Source organism: Typopeltis vanoorti, chromosome 8 (assembly GCF_054136105.1).
Source record: "Typopeltis vanoorti isolate ZY-2024b chromosome 8, IOZ_Tvanoo_1.0, whole genome shotgun sequence".
Classification (NCBI taxonomy): Eukaryota; Metazoa; Arthropoda; class Arachnida; order Uropygi; family Thelyphonidae; genus Typopeltis; species Typopeltis vanoorti.
Genome location: NC_143556.1, coordinates 43,080,409 through 43,107,935, shown reverse-complemented (window position 1 = coordinate 43,107,935; position 27,527 = coordinate 43,080,409). Strand labels below are relative to the sequence as shown.

The following is a 27,527-nucleotide window of genomic DNA, read 5'->3' as shown; positions in this document are numbered from 1 at the left end:
TTCATTCTTAATTTTAAATTTCTTATCATCAAGGTTCCATATCAGTTTGTTGAACTATTTCTAAAAAAAAAAGTTTCTACTTTTTTTTTTTTCCCCCCATTATTCTTTAGGAACAAGTTCCACATATTCATGATGTTGGGGAGGATTTAGAACAAGTTGAAGTACTACAAAAGAAATTTGACGACTTTATGTCAGACTTGAGAGCTAATGAAGTGCGCCTAGCAGAGATGAATGAAATTGCAACAAACCTAATGAATTTAGGTCATGCAGAAGCTGCTATTAAGATTCAAACACAAATTGAAGTGAGTTTAATTGTTTCTGTATTATTTATATTTAGAATTGTTTATGTATGGATTAAATATACTTCTTATTTGTATTTATTATTTTGGTTCTGAATTAACTACTGAATTATTAATTCATTTCCTGTAATTGGCACGTGACACTAATCTGTTATAAGTCTTGCAACATTTTGTGTGCAGTTTTGATATTTAAACAAAAAAATACTTTCTTTATAAATTTGTAGACCCTAATACAGTGAACTTATGCTATAACAAACTCATATGGACTAAGGAAGTAACTGTTAAAGATTGAAAAGATTATTATAGTAAATTTCTTGTAACATAACTGATATTATGGTGCTATGCTTGGACTTTCTGGGAGTTTATCATATAGTGTCATATCATATGATATGACACCATATGATAATTTTATTGGGATCACTGAGATGTGATTGACAGAAGGGGATATAATAACAGGAATAGAAGTCACTGGGTACAGCATTTTTCGTCAGGATAGGAGGAGGGAGGCGTGGTGGTGGGGTACTGCTTATGATAAGTGACGACCTATGTCCTCTAAGAGTGGAGGCTTTGGAAGGAAGTGATACAAATGATTTTGAGAGCATATGGTGTGAGGTAGAGGTAGGCAAGACAGGATATTTAGTGGGGTGTTGCTACAGACCCAGGAGCACAGAAGATGGGGACCAGGAGATGTTTAGACAGCTAAGTTGGGCATGTGCAAGAAGAATGATTGTTATGGGAGATTTTAACTACAGTAGTATAAATTGGAGAGAGGAAGATGCATGTAGCAATAGGGGAATGGAATTTCTAGAATTCTTGAGGGACAAATGTCTTAGGCAACATGCAACAGAGGGAACAAGAGGTTCAAGAGTTTTCGATTTGGTTATAGCATCAGAAGAGTTGATAATAACTGAGATGACATCTCTCCCACCAGTTGGAGAGAGTGACCATATGGTTGTGACTTGGAAAATGAATAGACATGCAGGAGTATCAAAGAGACAGGAACGTATGCGGAATTATAAAGCAGGTGATTATAATAGTCTTAGACGTCAACTTCAGGAAGTTTCATGGAGGGAGGAATTGGAAAGCCAGGATATCATTAGTGCGTGGGAAATTGTGAAAGAATATTTGTTAGCAGCAATGGTAATTTGTATACCACGAGTGAAGAAGAGGGCACAATTTGGAGTAAAGTGGATGACAAACAATATTAAACAGGAATTGCATGCGAAAAAGAGGCTATGGACGAGATGTAAGGAGACAGGTGAAGAGAAGATGCATGAAGAATATAAGACACAGGCCAGAAGAGTGACTAGTGTGGTAAGGAAAGCGAAACTGGAATATGAGAGGAGATTGGCCCTAAGATCCAAAGAAAATCCTAGGGAATTTTTTAGCTATGTGGCCAGTAGGAGGAGAAATGACTGCGGAAGAATGATATTGTGAGATAAAAATGGGAATAGAGTGACTGATGCAGAGGACATAGTGAAATTGTTCAATGAACACTTTATTGGAGTATTTCATCCTGTAGGAGTCAGTTTTAATGCTAGAGGGATAGGGCAGGTTCGAGGTTTAGAGGTACAGGAGGAGAGTGTGTTTCAAATACTGAGTACTCTGGATGTCAGTAAAGCTTTGGGACTGGATGGTATTTCACCACGAGTTTTGAGAGAATGTGCTAGGGAACTGACAGTGCCTTTAACCTGGCTTTTTAATGAAAGTCTGGCTGCGGGAAAGGTGCCCAGGGAATGGAAGGAAGGTAAGATAGTGCCATTGCGGAAGGGTGGTAACAGACTGGAAGTGTGTAATTATAGGCCAGTCTGTGTGTCATCAGTAGTTGTTAAGATCTTGGAGAAAGTAGTGAGGGTCCATATACAGCATTGGGCAGATGAAGGTAATGTTATCTGTGAGAGTCAACATGGATTTGTGAAAGGGCACTCTTGTTTTAGCAATATGCTAGCCTTTTTATAATAAAGTTACAGGAACATTAGATGAGGGAAAGGCATATAGTGCAATTTTCTTAGACATAGCGAAGGCATTTGACAGGGTGCCACATGATAAGCTGATATTTAAGTTGGAGCACATGGGTCTGGATGTCAGATTGAATTCATTATTGGCTGTCTGATTGGTATTAGAGAGAGTTGTGTATGGTGGAGCAGTTTCAAGGAGGCAGAGGGTTACAACTGGGGTCCCATAGGGTTCAGTACTAGGACCTATATTGTTTAACCTTTATATCAATGACATTGCCAGTGGATTGCAAGGGGATATTCAGTTGTTTGCGGATGATGCAAAGCTGGGAAGGATTATTAGTAATAGTGCAGATGTTGTAGCCGTGCAAGAGGATTTGAATAAGCTAGATAGATGGGCAAATGAATGGGGGGGTCTCAGTTTAATTCAGCAAAATTTAGGTCTTGAGGTTTGGGAAACATCGATGGGACACTGCCTACTCTGTTAGAGGAGATATAATGTAGGAAGTAGGGGAGACAAGAGATCTGGGGTTGATGATCGATAGAAACCTGAAATTCAAGGGACATATTGCAAAGGTGCTGAAGGTAACGCAAAGGATTGCTGCAATAATGAGAAGGACACTGACCTGCAGAGATAAAATGGTTATCATTCCGATGTATAAGTCTCTGATCAGACCACACTTGGATTATTATTCTCAGATTTGGTCCCCAGGATTTGAAGGGGATAAATTAACTGTGGAAAGGATACAAAGACAGATGACAAAGATGGTTTCAGGACTGTACAATTTTGGTTATGAGGATCGGCTGAGGGAATGTGGACTGCAGAGTTTGGTGGATAGAAGAAGGAGAGGTGATATGATTGAGACTTTTAAACTGTTGAGAGGTGGTTACAGGGTGGACACTGGGGAGTTCTTTCGCCTGGTTGAACAGCCAGAAGGAGTGATGACAAGAGGCCATCCCTGGAAGTTATGAAAGGAAACTGTGAACAAGAGGGTGAGGAGTAGTTTCTTTGGGTGGAGGGTGATTGACGCGTGGAATGCATTGCCTGATGGAATGGTGAGAGCGAGAACGGTCAATGAATTTAAGGAGTGGTATGATAGACTTTGTGTTTCTTGGGGGGGGGGGACCTCCCCTCGATGAATCTTGACAGACTTTATGTTCTTAGGAAGTACCTCCCACGATGAGTCTTTTGACTCCATGGAGGCCTGAATAATAATAATAATAATATCATATTTCTCTGTAACAGTGTTTCTTTAGTGTGAGAGTTAGTGCATAAAGGAAAAAGATGGAATGGTATAAATCTGTAGATAGAAAATTACATTAAATTAGTTTTAATATAGTTTTTTTGGGGGGGGGGGGCGGGAATAGACACTGTTTACAAATTGTAGAAATTGTCAGCTTAAATTCAGTGTTTTGAAGTAAACTGTTTTCAGCAGTCATGCTAATTATTTATTTTTATTTTTATTTTTAAGAGATGGTAAGGTAGTACAATGCAACAACTGATTGCTTAATATAAATTTATATAGAATGCCGAGTTAACTATAGTTGCACACACACTTATAAGAATTTAATTTCTATACTTATGATACATGCTGTTCAGACATGCCTTAATTTCCTTTAATAACATCAACTATGTATTTCAGCCTCTCCCATTATATAACTATTGCTGTAGCAAGTCACATTTCACAATTTACTTATTTACATCATAGTCATCATTCCTTATCATAGACATGGATCACTTGATTTTTTTCTGACTCAAATTTTTTTGAAGTTCGTATGTACTTTGTAAGATATCAGATCTCCATTAGTTTCGCTAGTGGATGGAATATAGCATGTGTTGGAATATCATAAAATGACACAAGCTGTTGAAAATTGCAATAACATCTGAAGAATTAGAAACTGGAAAAAGTACCAGCACAAGTTAAGGATTAGGAAACCAATACCAAATAAAGGAAGAATGAAGGTTAGGGAGATATTGAGATATACAGGTCCCCCAGGAGTAATATGAAGAACTTCAGGAGTTGATTTCACGAGTGATTTTAAAAAAATATTTTTATAAATTTGCATTGCCGAAGTGAAGCCTCATGGCTCTTTATTTTAGTAAATATTTTTATAAACTTTGGTGCGATTTCAAATTGTTCTGAGATATTGCAATTGTCGTCATTGTCTGAGCAATTCAGGTATAGGCTTTTTATGTCCTGTTCCTGCTCTGCAGATGAAGTTGGTCTTTCCATCTTAGTCTTGGATGTCCGCAGTCTCTCTTCTTCCTGTAGGTTTATATTTCTATGCTAGTTTGGGAATCCTATTGTTATTCATCCTTTCTATGTCGTGTAGCCAATTTTCTTCTATTTCTTATATGATGTTCTTTGTATCTAATTGTTCTCTTATTTCTGTGTTTTTCTTTTTATCTAATCTAGTGAGTCCCAGGAGACGTCTGTGCTGCTTCCAATCTTTGTCTGTTTCTTTGTTTTAGAATCCATGTTTCACTTCCAAATTTGAGAGGTAGTTTAGAGGTCATATTATGTAATCTTAATTGAGTTTCTTTGTCATTTGTTTTCCAAAATTTCTTTTAATTATGCCATTCATTCTATTGTAAATTTGTAGTCTTGCTTCCAAGTGTGAATCAGTATTGTATTGCAAGATTATATTTCCTAAATATTTGAATTCTCTAACTTGTTCTATTATTTTATTGTTAAGAATAATTTTGACATTTTGAATGGTGTTTCCACACATTGGATTGGATAACAGACCTATGTTGGATCAGTGACTGGCTACCATATAGTTATCAGAAAGTTGTATATGGGGGTGCAGAGAAAGGTCACCAGTGGTGTGCCACAGGGGTCAGTTTTGGCACCATTGTTTTTCAATTTGTATGCTAATGATATTGGGTTGAGTTTAACTAGTGATATCCAGCTGTTTGCAGATGATGCAAAACTGGGGGGAGCAATGCACAGTCAGGCTGATGTTAATGCCTTACAAGAGGACTTGAATAGATTGCAAATGGGCAGGTAAGTGGAACTGTCAGTTCAGTGTTGCCAAGTGTAAGGTTTTGAGATTTGGTAGGCTACAATGAGATACAAAGTATACACTTAGTGGAGAAACTTTAACAGTAGTAGAGGAGATGAGAGATCTAGGAATGATGGTGGACAAGGACCTGAAATTCAGGGGGGGGGGGCGCATTGCACAAGTTGAGAAGACATCACATCGAATAATGGCAATGATGCGGAGAACCTTGCCAGAAATAGAGAGGTTATGATTCCATTGTATTATATAAGGCCTTGATCAGGCATCATATCAATTATTGTGCACAGATTTGGTCGCCTGGTTTTCATGATGACGAGGATATGTTGGAAAGGTACAGAGAAGATTCACAAAGATAGTCAGTGGTCTTTGGAATGTGGAGTATGAGGACAGATTGAGAGAATGTAAGTTGCAGAGCCTTGTAAATAGGAGGAAGGGGGGGAGGATATGATTGAAACATATAAACTAATCAGGGATTGTTATCAGGTAGACATGGAAGAGATCTTTCATAGAATTGGAGAGGGGAGTAGAACAAGAGGCCATTGCTGGAAACTGTATAAGGAGAGTATGAGCAAAGGAGTGAGATGCAGGTTCTTTGCATGGAGGGTGGTTGGTGAGTGGAATGCATTTCCAAAGCGTTGTGAATGTGGACACATCGAATCAGTTTAAGATGCAGTTGGATGAGCATTGTATGCAATAGTGAGTACCTCCCACGATGAGCCTCTGACTCCATGGAGGTCGGGTGTTGATAATAATAATAATAATAATTATACATGTCTACAAGGAGATGTGCTTTGCATTATGGAAGATACTAAGACAAGTGATGAGAGCTTAGTCCACCTTTACCATAAGTTGCCTCAGTCCTGAAGATACTTCAGGCCCAAACTTTGTTTGCTTACACTTGGATAAAGCATTAAATTAAATTTATTATTGATAAGTTAAGGGGATAAAAATCCCTTATTGTTTTTCAGCCAGTAAGCGAAACTAAGATCGAACACTACGATCTGAATGTTTCATGCCGACGAACTGTCGGCGGATCCAAGCGTAAGTGACCACTTCCTAGTGCCACACCACGGCAACTCGTTGCAAAGGTGGAGCAAGATCCATCACTGTTCTTGATATTTTCTCATAATGTAAAAACACACAGCTCTTAGGAGATGTAGTACTGTTTTACATTATGAGGAGAGGTCACTACCCAGACCGGTTTCAACCTTTTTTGAGGTCTCATCAGTGAGTAGCTAGACCTAGAATATCAGAGGTTAAGTGAAAAGAACTTACATACTTTTGCTATATGATTGCCAGAAAGGTGTGTCACTATATTATATTATAACATATTATAACTAAAATGAAAAGCCAAACGGCTATTTTTTTCTGGCGAGGTTGATAAAAGTATGTAAGTTCTTTTCACTTAACCTCTGATATTCTAGGTCTAGCTACTCACTGATGAGACCTCAAAAAAGGTTGAAACCGGGCTGGGTAGTGACCTCTCCTCATAATGTAAAACAGTACTACATCTCCTAAGAGCTGTGTGTTTTTACATTATGAGAAAATATCAAGAACAGTGAGGGATCTTGCTCCACCTTTGCAACGAGTTGCTGTGGTGTGGCACTACAAAGTGGTCACTTACGCTTGGATCCGCCGACAGTTCGTCGGCAAGAAACGTTCAGATCGTAGTGTTCGATCTTAGTTTCACTTACTGGCTGAAAAACAATAAGGGATTTTTATCCCCTTAACTTATCAACCTCGCCAGAAAAAAATAGCCGTTTGGCTTTTCATCTTAGTTAAATTTATTATTGATGCTCAAAATTTTTGCTTTAATTGCATTAGTTTGTAATGCCTGTTCTTGAGCTGCTAGAATAAATCCCATTTCTTTTTTAATATATCCATATTGTAGCCATTGCCATGTCTTATTCACTTCAATTTTTTCCTCAGTGTCTTGAAGAAATTGCCCATGCAAAGGTTTATTTTTCCAGTGCCCATATTAGTTATTTTGCTATTCCTTTTTGTAATCGGATTTGTTTCCTATTGCTTTTAAAAGGCCACCCCTTGTGTAATTTATTTAAGCAATTGCTCAGAGCTATAGTCGATGTAACTTCTTAATCTAATTTCTTCTTCCACACTCTGTCTCACTTGCAGCAGATTCCATCCCACCTATTCTCCTTGGTAGGTACAACCGGTCAACATCATTTCGTGGATGTAATGCATGATGTGTAGTCATTAATTTTCTAGTTTTGCAGTCCAATTTGTGCATGTCTTCTTCTCTCCAATCTATTATGCCATCTGTGTATCAGATCACTGGTATAGCCCAAGATTCTCTAATTGTATTTAATCCATTTAGTTTTAATTATTATTATTATTATTATTATTCAGGCCTCCATGGAGTCAAAAGACTCATTGTGGGAGGTCCTTCCTAAGAACATAAAGTCTGTCAAGACTCATCGAGGTGAGGTCCCCCGTAAGAAACACAAAGTCTATCATACCACTCCTTAAACTCATTGACCGTTCTCGCTCCCACCACTCCATCAGGCAATGCATTCCACGGTTCAAACACCTTCCACACAAAGAAACCACTCCTTACCCTCTTGCTCACAGTTTCCTTTCGTAACTTCCAGGGATGGCCTCTTGTCATCACTCCTTCCCGCTGTTCAACCAAGCAAAAGAACTCCCCAGTGTCAACCCTGTAACCACCTCTCAACAGTTTAAAAGTCTCAATCATATCACCTCTCCTTCTTCTATCCACCAAACTCTGCAGTCCACATTCCCTCAGCCGATCCTCATAACTATGCTTGTACAGTCCTGAAACCATCTTTGTCATCTGTCTTTGTATCCTTTCCACAGTTAATTTATCCCCTTCAAATCCTGGGGACCAAATCTGAGAACAATTGTCCAAGTGTGGTCTGATCAGAGACTTATACAATGGAATGATAACCCTCTTATCTCCTCAGGTCAGTGTCCTTCTAGCATATCACCACCTTTGCAATATGTCTCCTAAACTTCAGGTTTCTATTAATCATCAACCCCAGATCTCTTGTCTCCCCTACTTCTTCCAGTATAATTCCTTCCATAGAGTATGCAGCATCCCATCGATGTTTCCCAAACCTCAAAACCTTATATTTTGCTGCATTAAACTGAGACCCCCCATTCATTTGCCTATCTATCTAGCTTATCTAAATCCTCTTGCAGGGCTACCATATCTGCACTATTACTAATAATCCTTTCCAGCTTCGCATCATCTGCAAACAACTGAATATCCCCTTGCAATATACTGGCAATGTCATTGATATAAAGGTTAAACAATATAGGTCCTAGTACTGAGCCCTGTGAGACCCCACTTGTAACCCTCTGCCTCCTTGAAACTGCTCCACCATACACAACTCTCTAATACCTATCAGACAGCCAATCCTGAATCCAGTTGACCAATCTGACATCCAGACCCATGTGCCCCAACTTAAATATCAGCTTATCTTGTGGCACCCTGTCAAATGCCTTCACTAAGTCTAAGAAAATTGCAGTATATGTCTTTCTCTCATCTAATGTTCTTGTAACGTTATTATAAAAAGGCTAGTATATTGCTAAAACAAGACTGCCCTTTCACAAATCCATGTTGACTCTCACAGATAACATTACCTTCATCTGCCCAATGCTGTATATGGACCCTCACTACTTTCTCCAAGATCTTAACAACTACTGATGACACACAGGCTGGCCTATAATTAGACACTTCCAGTCTGTTACCACCCTTATGCAATGGCACTATCTTACCTTTCTTCCATTCCCTAGGCACCTTTGCTAAAGCCAGACTTTCATTGAAAAGCCAGGTAAAGGCAATGTCAGTTCCCTAGCACATTCTCTCAAAACTCGTGGTGAAATACCATTCCGTCCCACAGCTTTACTGACATCCAGAATACTCAGTATCTGAAACACACTCTGCTCCTGTACCTCTAAACTTCGAACCAGCCCTATCCCTCTAGCATATCCAAACGGCTAGGATGTCTATAGGCGTCCAACTAAATCTGGATATGATTCAGCCCACCTGTTTATAGAACCAGGATAAGAAGTGCTATTTGACCATCCTGTTCATTAGAAGGTGTGATAAACCCTCACACTGAAGAGAACGGTTAATCGGATTATCTCACGTTCGTAGCTACCTCTTAGTTGCCTATAACAAGAAACGCATATCCTTGGTCTATGCTGGTTAACTGGATTTTAGAGTTATATAGGATAGACTAAAAATAGAGAAATTATTTATATTTTTGTTTTCTCTTTTTATTGTACAATACAATTTTAATTTCTGGACAAAATAAAGGTCTTGCATAATTTCTTCACTTAAATATTGCCTTACCTTGGAGAACCACGTTCATTTTTAATTTTTTTGCGCTAATTTTTTTCTAATCGCTTTCTAGACAAAACATTATTCTTTGTTCTCAAAGAAATTAATTCACGATAATTATTTGAAATATTCTTTTAAAAAAAGAAAAGAAAACTGTCTGCCGATGTTCCAGATTATATTATTTTTATTTTTGTACCAAACCATCGAAATCGAATAATACTTCACAGATTTCCTTTAGGACACACTGAAGCAACTTTGCTTTATAGAGAATAACACGAAATTCTTTATTCATATCACTAAATATTTTCTTTATATTATATAGTAATCTACTTTTCTTTGTACTTTCACTTTCTTGGTTTCCCTGTATAATTGGTCATTACAAAATGAAATTAACAGTTATAGATATTTACTGCATAATTCAGATATTTTATTCTCCAATTTTTAAAGTAAGCAATACATTTACTTATATTTATCATTCAAAATATGTATATCAAATGCATCAAATGTGAAATTTCATTTCCTTTCACAATACAAATGAACTTTATTTCGACTTTGATAGCATCACCCCCCCCCCTCCCGTTGCAACATTACCAGACACCCGAAAGCTGTTATGAAACATAGGTACAGTTTTTATTTTATTCGTGATTTTTCCATAATAATTGTTATGGAAAAATATAACGTTTAATTTTTTAGACACAGAAACTAAGTTTTGATTATTATAAATTTGTAAATTATAAATAAGAAAATATACATATTATTTCCCTATTATTATAAATCAGGAAGTTATGTGACGTTGGCTAATAGGGTAAATTAATATATATAAAAACTGTCATCCTACAAATGCAATACCAGAATATGCTTCGAATGTCTGCTAATCAATCAGAAAGATGGAAAAACAGAACAAGGAATTTCTGCCTGTAAAATATTCAGTTATTGCACGAGGTACTTTAGTGTGCTGCCTTCTGGGCATGTTCTTTTGACCTGGTTCCCAGTGGGAGGGGGGGGGGGTAGTAATCTCCGTTAGTCTACAACTTGTTACTGGGCAGAAAGGAATATTAGAAAGTACAATATACAATTCATTTGTGAGATGGCAAGCAAGAGCAGCAACAGCAATAGCAGTAATTTTTTTCAAGATAAGTATCAAATACTTTAGAATTTTTCGATAATAAAAGTGAAACTGATCACTATAAATAAAGAAATCATTTTTGGCATAAATACTTCATCAGCCTGTAAAAGAAATGTCAGTTTTACTGTGTTAGGATATCTGAACAACAGAAAACGAAACAAGACATTCTTGCTTGAGGCAATTTAGTGCGACTTCTCGGAAACTTTCTGTCTTGTGTTTCTCAAAAGAGTAATCTATGACTTTTAGCTTTTCGTCTTGGTAAGAGGATTATTGTCCAGCATTTCTAAGACGTATTTCAAAAATAGCAGTCAGCAGAAATAGAATTAGTAATATTTAGATTTTCTTTTTTAAAAAAAAAAGAAACAGAAATAACACAATTGAAATTTCTTTGTGTGGTATACAGTTTTACATGTCGAAAATACAGCATAGTATTTCCAAATCTTAGAATAATTTCAGCAGACTGTTGATTTCAGATTCAAAGAAAGAGTACAGAATTAGAAGCTTTGATATGGTGGGATATTGTTATAGACCTGGTAATGTGGATGGTGGTAATAGTGAAATGTATAGTCAAATAAGCCAAGCAAATAAGAAAAGGGTGATCATTATGGGTGATTTTAATTATGGGAATATAGACTGAAATGAAGAGATAGCAACTGGAAGTAAAGAAAATGAGTTTCTTGAGTTTTTGAGGGATAACTACCTCAGACAGTATGTAACAGAGGGCACACGAGGATTAAGGGTCTTGGATTTGGTCATCTCATCGGAGGATGTAATTATCAATGAGGTATCAAATCATACACCAATTGGTGAAAGTGACCATGAGGTGATTACTTGGGTGGTTGCCAGCAGTGCAAGTACCCCTGTGAAAAAAGGGTATATGTGGAACTACAAGGGGGGGTGATTATGAAGAGCTCAGGAGACAGCTTGCAGGTGTAGCATGGAATGAGAAGTTAGCTGGAAAAGAGATGAATGCAGCTTGGGGAATTTTCAAAAAATATTTAGTAGATGCAATGTCTAAATGTATACCATGGGTGAGAAGGTTAAATAAGGTAGGTGTGAGATGGATGAATAAAGAGATTAAGCATGCAATACAGAGAAAAAGGGCATTGCGGAGGCAGCATAAGAGAAGTGGAAGTAACCAATTTCATGAGGTCTACAAAGACAGGCAAGGAGGGTGACTTGGTTGGTGAGAGTAGCTAAAGAGAGGTATGAACAGCAGTTAGCTAATGAAGCCAAAAAGAATCATAGGGAGTTCTTTCGATATGTAGCCAGCAAAAGAAAGAATGATTATGCAAGGATGACATTGATTGGAGGAAATGGTATAAAGACAGCTGTTGCAGAATGTGTGGTGGAGATACTTAATGAGCAGTTCATAAAGATCTTTCAATCTTGTGAATGTGACTTCATGGAGAGATTAAGAGCAGTTGATGATGAGGAGAAGAGACTGACTCTAAGTGAGCAAGAGGTGTTTGGGGAGTTGAGTAAACTAGATGTAAATAAGGCTGTGGGACTTGATAATATATCACCGCGTATTCTGAAGGAATGTGCCAGAGAGTTGACACCTGCCTTGACATATTTTTTTAATATGAGTCTTGCACTTGGTCAAGTTCCTAAAGAGTGGAAGGAGGGCAAGATTGTGCCACTTCATAAAGGAGGTGCTCGAACTCAAGCATCAAACTATAGGCCTATCTGTGTGTCAGGTGTTGTGGTTAAGTTGTTGGAGAAGCTTGTGAGAACTAGGATCCAGAGTTGTGTTGACAACAATGGTATAATCTTTGATGGACAGCATGGATTTGCTAAAGGGAGGTCATGTTTTAGTAATCTACTTACTTATTACAATAAAGTGACTGCTTCCTTGGACAGAGGAGAAGGATACACAGTAATATACTTGGATTTCGCAAAAGCTTTTGATAGAGTACCTCATGATAAGTTGACAGTCAAACTAGAGCAGATGGGGTTGGATATTAGATTAGTGCATTGGATTGGAGACTGGCTATCTGATAGGTATCAACAAGTTGTGTATGGGGATGCAATATCCAGGAAAAGGAAAGTCACTAGTGGAGTGCATCAGGGATCTGTTTTAGGGCCATTACTATTTAACTTGTATATTAATGATATTGGCTAAGATTTGGATGGAGATATTCAGTTGTTTGCAGATGATGCAAAGTTGGGACGAACCATAAAGAGTAGTGAAGATGTTGTGGCCTTGCAAGAAGACTTGAATAAATTGAGTGATTGGGCAAGCAAATGGGGATGTGAGTTCAATGTTGCGAAATGTAAGGTTTTAAAATTTGGAAAACAAAGATAGGATGCAGAATTTATGCTTGGTGAGAATATATTGTTGGAAGTAGAGGAAATAAGAGATCTGGGGGTGATAGTGGATAATGATCTAAAATTTAGGGGACACATCGCCAGAATTGTGAAGACAACACTAGGACTTCTGGGAATGATGCGGAGGACACTGACGTGTAGAAGTAGGGAGATTCTTGTTCCATTGTATAAGGCTCTGATTAGGCCACACATGGACTATTGTGCCCAGATTTTGTCACCGGGTTTTCAGAAGGATGAAGAGATGTTGGAAAGGGTCCAAAGGCGACTGACTAAGGTAGTTTCTGACCTCTGGACTGTCGTCGAGTATGAGGAAAGATTGAAAAGATGTAATTTGCAGAGTCTAGTGGAGAGAAGGAAGAGGGGAGATATGATAGAGACCTACAAGTTGGTAAGAGGTTGTTATAGGATCAATGGTGGAGAAGTTCTACAGAGAATAGTGGGAGATCAGGGGAGAACCAGAGGTCATCCCTGGAAACTGTATAAAGAGGGTGAGTAGGGGAGTGAGAGGTAGGTTTTTTTCATGCAGAGTTGTGAGTGATTGGAATGCCTTGCCTGAGAGTGTGGTGTCTGCAAGGAGTTTGAATGTGTTTAAGATGCGGTATGATGAGATGTGTGTGAGATAAAAGGACCTCCTAGATGAGTCTTTGACTCCATGAGGTCTTGTTTAATAATAATAATAATAATAATATACAACAATATTATTGCTTTATTTCTTTTGTCAAAACGGTAAACTGAAATAAGAGATTTTGAATACCGTCTGAAAGCTTTCAAAGCTACAGAAATTTAAAGTAGTTATGCAACTCAGTTCCAGGACAGCAGAGGGGGGTGGTTTGCAGTAAAAAAATCCTACAAATGAGCATAAATTTTTAATCATTCCATACAGGATATCCTTCTTATTATATTTTCAACATATCTACAGTGGTTAAGCACTGGATATTATAGTAATGTGCATCCTACAAAAAAAAAAAAAAAAACCCTGTTGCAATTTTCAGCAAAAGAAGAAGGCAAAGGTCTCTGATAAAATACCATTAGGTGTAAATTTTTGATACTAAAAAAGATACAATATCGGAAACCGAGTAATGCAGTTTATAATCATTTGTTGTTCATAAAAAAAAAAAAAAAAAAAAAAAAAAATCTTTCCTGAAATTGAAATGTGACAATCCATATAAAGGTATTTTGCAAAGAAAGAAAGCAAAATGTCATATTTATTTCACTAAATGTTATTTGAAAATATAAATATTTGACAAAATATTTTAAACGTAAGTAAACATTTGAAAATTCGCGAAAAGAATCTATATTGTCAGTAAAGTGGAGGATGTTAACTATTACTAAAGTATAATCATTGCAAAGGCTGATCTATGGTCATTTCAGGATTGATTATTTATTTTGGCAGATGTGAAACTTCTATTTTTGGAAAGGGACACAAGAAATAAATTGTTCACGGGGGAAAAAAAAAAAAAAAAAAAAAAAAATCAAATATCCTAGTACAGCTGAGAAAATTCGAAGTAAACAGAGTACATGTAAACACAAGTGACACAAAAGTCACTCGACCACAGTTAATCCGCTAATGGCTCTCAAATCGCCGTTAAGGGATTAACAGCGGAGGAGGGTAAATACTTGATAAAAGATAGAATGCCGAAGAAGTTTTGATCCATGAAAACGTCTGGGGTAGTCTTGCTATTTCATCCACCTTGGCCGGTAGGAGGGTTAAAACCTACTCCTCTAGGATGAAATACTCCAATAAAGTGTTCATTGAACAATTCCACTATGTCCTCTGCATCAGTCACTCTATTCCAATTTTTATCCCACAATATCATCTTCCACAGTCATTTCTCCTCCTACTGGCCACATAGCTAAAAAATTCCCTAGGATTTTCTTTGGCTCTTAGGGCCGATCTCCTCTCATATTCCAGTTTTGCTTTCCTTACCACACTAGTCACTCTTCTTGCCTGTGTCTTATATTCGTCATGCATCTTCTCTTCACCTGTCTCCTTATATCTCTTCCATAGCCTCTTTTTCGCATGCAATTCCTGTTTAATATTGTTTGTCATCCACTTTACTCCAAATTGTGTCCTCTTCTTCACTCGTGGTATACAACTTACCATTGCTGCTAACAAATATTCTTTCGCAATTTCCCACGCACTAATGATATCCCGGCCTTCTAATTCCTCCTTCCGTGAAACTTCCCGAAGTTGACGTCTAAGACTATTATAATCACCTGCTTTATAATTCCGCATATGTTCCTGTCTCTTTGATACTCCTGCATGTCTATTCATTTTCCAAGTCACAACCATATGGTCACTCTCTCCAACTGGTGGAAGAGATGTCAACTCAGTTATCATCAACTCTTCTGATGCTATAATCAAATCCTAAACTCTTGAACCTCTTGTTCCCTATGTTACATGTTGTCTAAGACATTTGTCCCTCAAGAATTCTAGAAATTCCATTCCCCTATTGCTACATGCATCTTCCTCTCTCCAATTTATACTACTGTAGTTAAAATCTCCCATAACAATCATTCTTCTTGCACTTGCCCAACTTAGCTGTCTAAACATCTCCTGGTCCCCATCCTCTGTGCGCCTGGGTCTGTAGCAACACCCCACTAAATATCCTGTCTTGCCTACCTCTACCTCACACCATACACTCTCAAAATCATTTGTCTCACTTCCTTCCAAAGACTCCACTCTTAGAGGACATAGGTCATCACTTATCATAAGCAGTACCCCACCACCACGCTTTCCCCTCCTATCCTAACGAAAAATGCTATACCCAGCGACTTCTATTCCTGTTGTTATATCCCCTTCTGTCAACCACGCCTCAGTGATCACAATAATATTTGGCCAGGTTGATGCTATCTGCGCCACCAATTCCTCTCCCTTATTCCGGATACTCCTGGCATTAGTATAAAGCATATAAATGCCATTGTTTCTATACCCAGCATTATCCCTTGTAGACTCCACTGGGCTCAGTGTTACCTGACAACGTCTCCCTTCTCCCAAGTATCCATTCCCACAAGAGGCCATCCCTGCTATCATCCTCCCTGGACACACTGACTCGTTCAGAACAGCAATCTCTCCAGATGCCTACGTCCTTCCTTATTCAAATGTAAACGGTCTCTCGCATACAATTCCGCTCTTTCCTCAAACGCACTCCTAGCATCCACATATACCAGTCCTCTCTTGTCACACATTCGCGCTATTATGCCATTTAATATCACCATTCTTCTGCTCAGCTCATCATTATCATACCTAGGCAACACGCACACTATTTTTCCTCTCTCTGTCTTCTTCCGTACATTCTCGAGCAAAAATCTCATATCTCTCACTGCCTTACTTACATTACCACTCAAGTCATTCGTTCCTACCATGACAATCAACTCATGCACCCTTTTACCTCTCTTAATTGCCATAGCTACCCTTTTTATTGTTCCTCCTGGCAAACACTCCTCACGCATCCTATCTTGATCACCACGGATCATTGAGTCACCATACATTATACCTCTTACCATTCCCTCTCTCCTATTGTTACCATTCTCTCCTCTTCTTTCATTCCCATAGGTCTCTCTCATCCCCTCTCCTCTACTGCTATTCTCTCTTCTAGCATTCCCATACCTCTCTCTCTCTCTTACTGTTTCCATTCTCTCCTCTTCTAGCACTCCCATACATCTCTCTCTCATTCTGTCTCTCTTACTGTTTCCATCCTCTTGTCTTCTAGCATTCCCATACCTCTCTCTCATTCCATCTCTCCTACCGTTTTCATTCTCTCCTCTTCTTGCATTTCCATATCTCTCGCTCATACTCCCTAAATTCTCTCTCTCTCTCCTACTCTGATTCGCCTTGCATTTATCTCTTCCATGCTCCTAATCGTATCTTTCAGACTTCTGCTCTCATTCACAAGACATTCCACCTCCTCTTTCAACTCATCTATATCCCTCTGCAGGTCAGTCACTCTTAATCTAAATTCACTCTCCCAAACAAAACCATCTCTTAAACTTTCACAGTCACTCACACCTTCCACACTATCAACTATTATTTTCTCATTCATATATATCTTTTTTTCATTCTCTCCTATCACACTACTTGTCTTCCTACATTCATTCCCCGTTCCTGGAGCAACAAAGTCGGATATCGATATTTCTAATGCACTTATTTCCTCCAACTGCCTGCATTTTGCTCACATATGCTCTCCGCTCTCTTTCACAAGCCACATATCTAATTCCCGAGACACATACATGCTGCAAGTACTGCATGTCACCAAGTCCTTTATGATATTTCTTATAATTGAGTTCTTAAATGGCGGAGGACTTGGCGATACGCCACTTGTGACTGCTGCTGAATCGCCATCATTCCTTACTGCCGAGTAGCATAATCTTTAATAATTATTCAAGTAATAAATTCCATTAAATAAATAAGAAAAAAGTACAAACAATTGCAAGCAAAAAAACATTTAAGTACTAAATATAATTAAATGAAATGAAATATAAATAAATACAGTAATGAAAACTTAGCTTCGTTTTGTCTTCCACCGTTATGCATTCGATTCCAACGGTAACCAAAATATATTATATTGCGACAGCAACTAACTTCCAAAAAACAACCACTGAAGTACTCTCGTATTCAGAGAAACAATTTAGCACTCAAAAACGTAGAAAAACAGGGAAAAAAACGGACTATTCACCAATTAAAAATCACTTTCTTCTAATTTCGAAATATTTCTAACACTTTTGGTGTGCCCATTGTTTAACTTTCGAGTGAAGAATATCACTGGCTTCTAATATTCCTAGGTATTTATAGTATTTGTTAGCTGAAATTACTTTTATACATTTCTCTTGATCAAAATTAAAATTGCGAGTGTCGTTAATGTTTCCTTGTTTAATAGATAAAACTGTGCATTTATCATCATCATCAAATTCCTGACATGTATCCTGAAGGGTGTACAGGATATGATAGTACTACATGAAAAATTTACATCATTACTAACTTCCTATCTACAATTTTCCTCCAAATCAATTTGTTACCTGTCAAGACTCCAACATTATTAGATCTTATATTTCTATCTTCTAAGGCACTTTTTACTGTATCAATCCGCCTATGTCTTTGTCTTCCTGGGTCTTTTTTCTGCCAACCTTGCAGAAAACACTTTTTTTGCTAATCTTTCCTCTTCCATTTCTGTTTAAGTCACCATATCACATTAATACCTGAGATTAGCAGAGGTAATCTCAGGCATTTATCTAAACCAAATTCCATTTTGATGTCCTGACTGAAAATACGAACTGTTCAGTAGACTGTATTTGCTGTGCCAATTTTCAATCAATTTCAAGTCATCCATATATAACAGATGGGAAATTTTAATATTATATTTAGGAATTTCATATCCAAGTTTTGTTTTCTTCAAAATCATAGACAACTGTATCAAAGAAATGATGAGGAGCAATAGTGACAAGGAATCACCGTGGAAAATTTCACGTTTAATGTTAATATCTCTGAATCGTTCATTACTGACTATTAAAGTTGTTTTCCTTATATTTTCCTTATACTATTAAAGTAGTTTATTATTATTATTATTATTATTGAGCCCCCATAGTTCATTTCAGTCAGTATAGATGAAGCCCTTTCTTCGGAAAGACCTGGGTGCAGTTTCCGTCTCTTTTGACTAAAGGTGAGTTAACTGTTCTCATATGGAGGTGGAGGGTTTTTTCTCCCAGTAACTGGGGTTTTTCATCCTTCAAAATAGGCAAACTGGTCCTGTGAACACACATGGCTACAGTCATAAAAATATACTACAGCAAGGAAGGCAACGGGAAACCACCTTGCTCATTATCATCTCCCTAGTATGGTAGCATATAGCTATCCCCACCAACCATATGGCTGAGGGAATAGGATAGGATTATTATTATCATTATCCTTAGGATAATGATAATAGGACCCTATGTCACAGATTTATCAAGTTGGTCTGTTTTGTCATACACACAACTCATCATACTAAACCTTAAACATATTCAAATTCTCTGCAGAAGCCATGCTCTCAGTCAGTTCATTTCAATCATTCATAACTCTCCATTCAAAAAACCTTCTTCTCACTCCCTTGCTCACAGTCTCCTTATATAGCTTCCATGGATGATCTCTTCTTCTTCCCCAATCTCCCACCATTTATAAAAAACCTCACCTCTTCAACATTAATTCCATAACAAACTCCTACCAACTTATACATCTTGATCATATCACCCCTCTTCTTCCTATCCACTTGACTCTTCAAACTGCATCATCTCAACCTTTCTTCATATTTAACATTCCAGAGATCAGAAACTATTTTAGTCAATCACTTCTGGACCCTCTCCAACATTTCATCCTCTTAAAAACCAGGTGAACAAATCTGTGTACAGTAATCCATTTGTTGTCTAATCAGAGCCTTCTACAATGGAAACAGAATTTCCTCACCTCTACAAATCAGTGTCCTCCACATTATTTTCAGAATTCTATTTGTTGTCCTCACAATTTTGGCAATATATCCTCTAAATTTCAGATCCTTATCCACCTTCATCCCGAGAACTGTTATTTCCTCCACCTCCAACAATATATCCCCCAAGAGTAAATTCTACAACCCATCTTTGTTTTCAAAATTTTCCCACCTTACATTTTGCGACATTGAATTGGTATCTCCATGGCTTTGCCCTTTCACTCAGTCTATTCAAGTCTTCTTCTTGTAAGGCCTCAGCATTTGCTCTACTCATCATGGTTCGTCCAAACTTTGCATCACGTGTAAACAGTTGTATATGCCCATTCAAATCTTCTCCAATATCATTAACATGCAGATTAAACAGCAATTGCCCTAAAACAGATCACTGAGGCACACCTCTAGTGACTTCCTCTTCTGGAATATGGCTCCTCCATACACAACTTGTATGGAGGAGCCATACAAATCTACATATCAAAGATAACTATCAGACAGCCAATCTCCAATCCAATATACTAGTCTAATATCCAACCCCACCCACTCTAGTTTGCCTATAAACTTATCAAGCAGTAATCTATCAAAAGCCTCTGCAAAGTCTAAGTATACTACTGCATATCCATCTTCCACATCCAATGCTAATAAGTAAGTAGATTACTGAAACATGGCCTCCCTTTAGCAAATCTGTTGTCTATCAAAGATAATAGCATTGTTGTCAACTCAATTCTGGATCCTGATTCTTACCAGCCTCTCCAATTTTAACCACAATACACACAGATTGACCCATAATTTGATGCTTTGAATTCTCTCATCTCCTTTATGAAACAGTACAATCTTGCCTTCCTTTCACTCATTGGAAACTTGACCCAATGTAAGACTCATATTAAACAGGTATGTCCAGACTGTCAACTCCCTGGCACATTCCTTCAAAATGTGTTGTGATATATCACCAAGTCCCACAACCTTATTAATATCAAGTTTGCTTAATTCCCCATATACCTCTTCCTCATTCACAGTCAGACTCTCCTTCTCCTCATCCACTGCTCTCAAACTCCCCATGATGGAAGTTCTCACATTCACAAGGATAAAAGCTTTTTATGAACTGCTCATTAAATATCTCAACTATATCCTCTGCAGCAGTTGGCCGTATACCATTTTCTCTAGTCAGCCATCCTACCATAATCATTCTCATTTTTGCTAGCTACATATCAAAAGAACTCTCTAGGATTTTTTATTTTTATTTTTTATTTTTGGCTTCATTAGCTAACTTATGCTGATTCTGAACTTTTCATACCTTAATCAGTGTGTCACCCTCATTGCATGTTCTTTGTATTTATCATGGAATTGATTATTACCATTCCTCTTATGTTGCTTCCATAATTCCTTTTTTCTCTGTATTTAATGCTTACTTCATTCATCTACCTTATTTAACCTTCTGACCTTTTGAATACATTTCGACATTGCTTCTACTAGATAGTTCTCTTGAATGTTACCCAAGCAACATTGATCTCCTTTCCAGCCAATTCCTCATTCCATGCTACAGCTCCAGACTGTCTCTTGAGCTTTTTATAATCACCAGCCTTGTAGTTCCATGTATACCCTTTCTTCGTAGAAGTTCTCACATGGCTGGCAACCACCCAAGCAATCACTTCATGGTCACTCTCACCAACTGAAGGAAGATTTGACACTTAATTTATAATAACATTCTGTTATGAGATTATCAAATCCAAGACCCTCAATTCTTATGTGCATTTCTTCCATACTGTCTGAGGTAGTTGGCCTTCAAAAACTCCAAAAACTCATATTCTTTACTTCCAGTTGAAGTAAAGGAAATGAGTCATCCCAATCTATATTGCCATAATAAAAATTAACCATAATGATTACTCTTTTCCCATTTGTTTTGCTAATTTGCTTATGCATTTCCTGGTCAGTACTCTCCACATTACCAGGCCCATGGCAACATCTAACAAATTTAATTCAGTGTCGTTTTTGTTTTATATGTTTGTGTGATAGACTGAGTTATTTAGTTTTTAAGTAAAATTTTTATATTTTTTAAAATTATACAATGTGGAAATGAGCTGGAGAACAATGGCAGCTAAGACATCCATGTTGTAAACTGAATTGTGTGAGATTGTTCAATCCAGTGCACGTGAGATGTATTTGTTATTGAAAGGTGAAGGATTTGTGGTAGATGAGTGAAACTGGTAAATGAGTGTGTAGTGAGTGTTTTGAGAGCGAGTGCACAGTTGGATTGAGAGAATGAAGCATGTGATAGAAGTTAGTATTCACGGTAGACTGGAAAATGTTAATATGAGAATTATGTGGTAGTGGTGGAAGGTCAAGAAAATGAAGATGACATCAATAAGGAAACTGCACACTTATTTGTAATCCTTTACAGAATAGAACATGAAATTGAAAAATTGTAGAATTGTAAAAAGATTAGCAGAGCTGAGAAGGGAAAAAAGCAGGAAGTATGAAACAATATTATTATTATTATTATTACCCCAAGACCTCATGGAGTCAAAGACTCATCTGGGAGGTCCTTTTATCACACACACACATCTCATCATACCGAGCCTTAAACACACTCAAACTCCTCGCAGACACCACACTCTCAGGCAAGGCATTCCAATCATTCACAACTCTTCACGAAAAAAACATGCCTCTCACTCCCCTACTCACACCCTCTTTATACAGTTTCCAGGGATGACCTCTGGTTCTCCCCTGATCTCCCACTATTCTCTGTAGAATTTCTCCACCATCGATCTTATAACAACCCCTTACCAACTTGTATGTCTCTATCATATCTCCCCTCTTCCTCCTCTCCACCAGACTCTGCAAATTACATCTTCTCAATCTTTCCTCATACTCAATTCCAGAGGTCAGAAACCACCTTAGTCAGTTGCCTTTGGACCCTTTCCAACATCTCTTCATCCTTCTGAAAACCCGGTGACCAAATCTGGGCACAGTAGTTCATGTGTGGCCTAATCAAAGCTTTATACAATGGAACAAGAATCTCCCTACTTCTACACGTCAGTGTCCTGCGTATCATTTCCAGAAGCCTTTGTGTTGTCTTCACAATTTTGGCGATGTGTCCCCTAAATTTCAGATCCTTATCCACCATCAACCCCAGATCTCTTATTTCTTCCACCTCCAACAATGTATTCTCACCAAGCATAAATTCTGTATCCCATCTCTGCTTTCCAAATTTTAAAACCTTACATTTTGCAACATTGAACTCACATCCCCATTTGCTTGCCCAATCACTCAATTTATTCAAGTCTTCTTGCAAGGCCACAACATTTATGGTTCATCCCAACTTTGCATCATCTACAAACAACTGAATATCTCCATCCAAATCGTTGCCAATATCATTAATATACAAGTTAAATAGTAATGGCCCTAAAAAAGACCCCCCGAGACACTCCACTAGTGACTTTCCTTTTCCTGGATATCGTGCCCCCATATATATCATATGAATAAACTAGAGAAACAGAGTAAGTAAGAAATTTTGTACAGATATTCTATGATATGATGGGTACTTATGAAAGCATGGTAAAATCTTGTTCCCCTGGTGCAAAAATTAAAATTAAAAAAAACAAAAAACATATATGAGTGATGCTGTTAGGATGCAGAAAATGTGAATGAATTAATGATTTGAGTTAATGAATGAACTATTGATCTAAGAGGTAAGAAGTATTCTGTGAGGAAGGATGTGATAGAGGTATTGAAGAAGTGAAATAGAAGAGTAAACTGGTGAAGACTTCGGGTCTCCTCCATGCTGTGATAGAGGAGAACTGAGGAGGAAGGTGCTGATTGCAAATGAATCAACATGCAGTTTGTTTCCAAAGAAATGATGTAGAGTTTGTGGACGTATGGTCTAAATTTGACAGATGGAAAGATTTATATAATGCTCATGAACTAAACTTAAAGGGATTTGGAGTTAGATGTCTAGAGAGAGAGTTTTTTTTCCTTCACCAAGGGTGTGGACAAGCAGTTAGAGTGGATGTAGGTGTATGTGTATGTGTGCGTGTGGGTGGGTGGGTGTGTCCGCATGTGCAGATGAGTAAATATGAGAATGACCAAATCTCTCAAACAACAATATTAACAATAATGTTAATTCCATTAGTGTTAAAGATTTTTTGATTTGGTATGATAAATATGTTTTCAGTTGAATGAACCTGTCACAATGAGTCTGATGACTCCATTGAAGGTGGAATAATAATAATAATATATTTCATTCAAGTATCATAAATCTATGATTCTAGGAGTTGCTCATATGTTCTAAAAGGACACATTATTTTCATTAACCTATGTATTTAGTGTTAACAGTTTTGTCTTAATCGATATTGGACTAACATGTGTTATTTGTGTATGTTTAATATATTATATTGTTAAAGTTATATACTCCTTTTCTACATTATCAGCATATTTTTGAAGCAATTGACCAAGTATTTTATGTGAACAACTCATTACGCTGTTTTTAAGTAGCAGTTCTACATTCAAGAATGTAAAACTTATAACAGTATGTTGATTTAACCTTATAATAAATAAGGTTGAAGAATAATAATAATATTATTACTATATCTGCTCTACTTGTCTGTTGGTTATTGTTTAAATACATAAAATAATTCAATATTATTAATTTGTAGGATGTAAATGATCAGTGGCAGCATCTACAACAAGTTACAGCAAAGAGGTCTGAACAGTTGGGATCTGCACATGAAGTGCAGAGATTTCAGAGAGATATTGAAGAGACCAAAGAATGGATTAAAGAAAAAGATGATGCTGTTAATATTGAAGACTGTGGACATGATTTACGGAGTGTGCAAACTCTGCAGAGAAAGCATGATGGACTTGAAAGAGATTTAGCAGCCCTTGCAGATAGAGTATGTTTTATGATTTTACTTTTCACTTTTTTTGCTGTTTTATTCATATTCGTAGTGATATATCTATTCATAAGAGTACGTTTTTCTTTCTTTTTTTTTTTTTACAGAAATTTCCAAAAATATATATACATGAATTTATGAATATTTTTGTAACTTTGCAATGGTTATATTCATAAAATTAAATTCAAAGTCTCTTTCATAAATTAAAGTAATTTGGTGTAGTTGCAGTTAGCTATGGAGACAGTGTTATAGAGTAGGTTGCCTCCCTTGATGAGTCCTTGGACTCCCTGGAGGTGTCACGTAATAATAATAATAATAATAATATTTGCAACAATGTTGCCAGCATTTTTAGTTTTATTTTGTCCATCTGCCAGCATGCATATAATAGTTCTGTACTGTTCTGTTTCTGGCTAGTTGGATGGATAGATTTTTTTACAGAATAATTGATATTTGGGATCTTTATGGCAGTTTGTTTACTACATCAATTTTTATTTCAATTGTTCTTCAGTATCAAAATTTGATATCCAGTACTACACTTGGCTTTAATCTGATGGTGTAATAATGAATTAATAAGAATTTTTTATGTGACTCTCACCAATGAAAGGTGGTATATCTACAGTTCATTAGTACTGTGGGTTGGCTAAGAATTTTTATTATCCTTAGACACCATGGATTCAAAGACTCATCTAGGAGGTCTGATTGTCCTACACACAGTTTATCATACCGTGCCTTAAACACATTCAAATTCTCTGCAGACACCACTCTCAGGCATGGCATTCCAATCATTCACAACTCTGCATGCATAAAACCTGCTTCTCACTTCCTTGTTCACAATCTCCTTATACAGCTTCCAGGGATGACCTCTTTTCTCCCCTGATCTTCCACCATTTTATGAAAAACCTTTTCAACATTGATCCTATAAAACAACCCCTTACTAACTTGTAAGTCTCTATCATATCCACCCCTCTTCCTCCTATCCACTAGACTCTGTAGATTGCATCTTCTCAACCTTTCCTCATATTCAATATTCCAGAGATCAGAAACAACCATGGTCAGCCACCTGTGGACCCTTTCCAACATCTCTTCATTCTTTTGAAAACAAGGTGACTAAATCTGAGTAGAGTACTCAGTATGTGTCCTAATCAGAACCTGATACAGTGGAACAAGAACCTTCTTATGTCTACAAGTCAGTGTCCTCTGCATCATTCCTATAATCCATAGTATTGTGCTCACAATTTTGGCAGTGTACCCTCTAAATTTTAGATCCTTATCCACCATTACCCCCAAAATCATTTATTTCCTGCACATCCAACAATATATCTCCATGAAGACTACATACCTACTTTATTTAGCCTTCTGACCCTTGGAATACATTTATACATTTCTTCTACTAGATAGTGCCTATATATTACCCAAGCTACATTGATCTCCTTTCCAGTCAACTCCTCATTCCATGCTATACCTGCAAGCTGTCTCCTTAGCTTCTCATAATTACTAGCCTTGTAGTTGTAGTTCCACATATACTATTTCCTCACAGAGACCCTCACACTGCTGGCAACCACCTAGGTAATGACTTCATGGTCACTTTCATCAACTGGAGGGTGATTTGTCACCTCATTTATAGTAACTGAGGGCACACGAGGATTGAGGAGATGGTCAAATCTATAATCCTCAATCCTCGTGTGCCCTCAGTTACATACTGCCTGAGGTAGTTGTCCCTCAAAAAGGCAAGAAACTCATTTTTTTTTTTTACTCTTCTAGTTGCTATCTCATCATTCCATAATTAAAATCGCTCATAATGATTCCGCTTTCCTTATACTTTTGGCTAATTTGATTATATATTTCATGGTCACTACCATCCACATTACCAGATTTATAGCAACATCCGACAAAGTATTTCATTCTATTCATGTCTATCTCACACCATACTGCCTCAAAACCACTACCACTATTTCCCCCTTTCATATCTACCTTGTATGGATATAACTCTTTCCCTATCCTTAATAGCACTCCCCCTCCCTTTTTATCCTTTCTATCCTCATGAAACACATCATACCCTTCCATCTCTATTCCTGTCAGAATGTCACCCTCATCTAGCATGTCTCACTTATTTCAACAATATTTGAGTTAACAAACTCAATTAATGCAACCATTTCATTTGCCTTGTTTCTGGCACTTCTAGCATTTCTTTACAAACAGCAGCTTATTCCTGAATCTATAGCTAGTTCCACTGATACTACTTATTTGATGTGACTTCTCCATGCTTAACTTGAGTCATTTCTTTTTCTCCTTATTCGTCTTAGAACCTTCTTCAAATCCAACTCTTTTCCCTTGATCCCACATTCATAATTTATCTACATAATCAAACAGATACATATAGCACACACCTCACATTTCACGAAACAACTGAAATCAAAATTAAATTCCTGCAAAGACAAACCTGCTGCCATCTTTCCTTGGCTGGTTACTGTATTAAGCTCTAAGTTCAACAATTTCATAAAAGTGTTTTCATAAACTTAAACAAGTTCACACACTAGAAACACTGCTAGTGCACAACTTTTACAGCAACTCTTACTCATAAAAATACTGTTGTTTACAATTAATTTTTCTGATAAACTTATCTGAAATGGGACCCTTCTTTACACAAACCTTCCAGTGAAATGCCACAGTTTAGGATGGTTGATTAAAATTTCACACATCATTTTCATAAATCTAATGGTAGCTAGAAGAGTGAACATGAGACTTACAACACAAATAAAGACTAAGTATTGCTTGATATAATGCCCCATTGACACCATATAACTGTAGCATATTGAATAGCTTCGCTCTTGGCACCTTGTCATATGCCTTTTCCAGATCGACAAAACTTAATTATAGATCTTTGTTATATTCCAATGATTTCTCCACTATTTGTCGTAAAGTGAAGATCTGATCCTGACAGTACAGCCTATATTTGGCCTGAATCCAGCTTATTCTTTACCAAGCTTTTCTTCCACAATTCTTCTCAACCGTTTCTCAAGTATACTGGCATAAATCTTACCAGGAACACTCAGTAGGGAAATACCTCTGTAATTCTCACATTCAGTTTTATTTCCCTTTTTATTATATGAGCTGCCTTTCCACATTT

The 27,527-nt window shown here is 37.2% G+C and overlaps 1 protein-coding gene across 3 annotated transcripts in view; it reads left to right on the top strand.

Moving 5' to 3' along the window:
• LOC150103955 (spectrin alpha chain-like) overlaps positions 1-27,527 on the top strand; it is an 850,682-nt gene that overhangs the window by 459,084 nt on the left and 364,071 nt on the right. For all 3 annotated transcript variants that reach the window (XM_090397194.1, XM_090397195.1, XM_090397193.1), the window contains exons 26-27: positions 111-302; positions 24,164-24,400. In XM_090397194.1, coding sequence (XP_090253320.1) covers positions 111-302; positions 24,164-24,400 — 429 coding nt within the window. The remainder of the gene's footprint in view (positions 1-110; positions 303-24,163; positions 24,401-27,527) is intronic.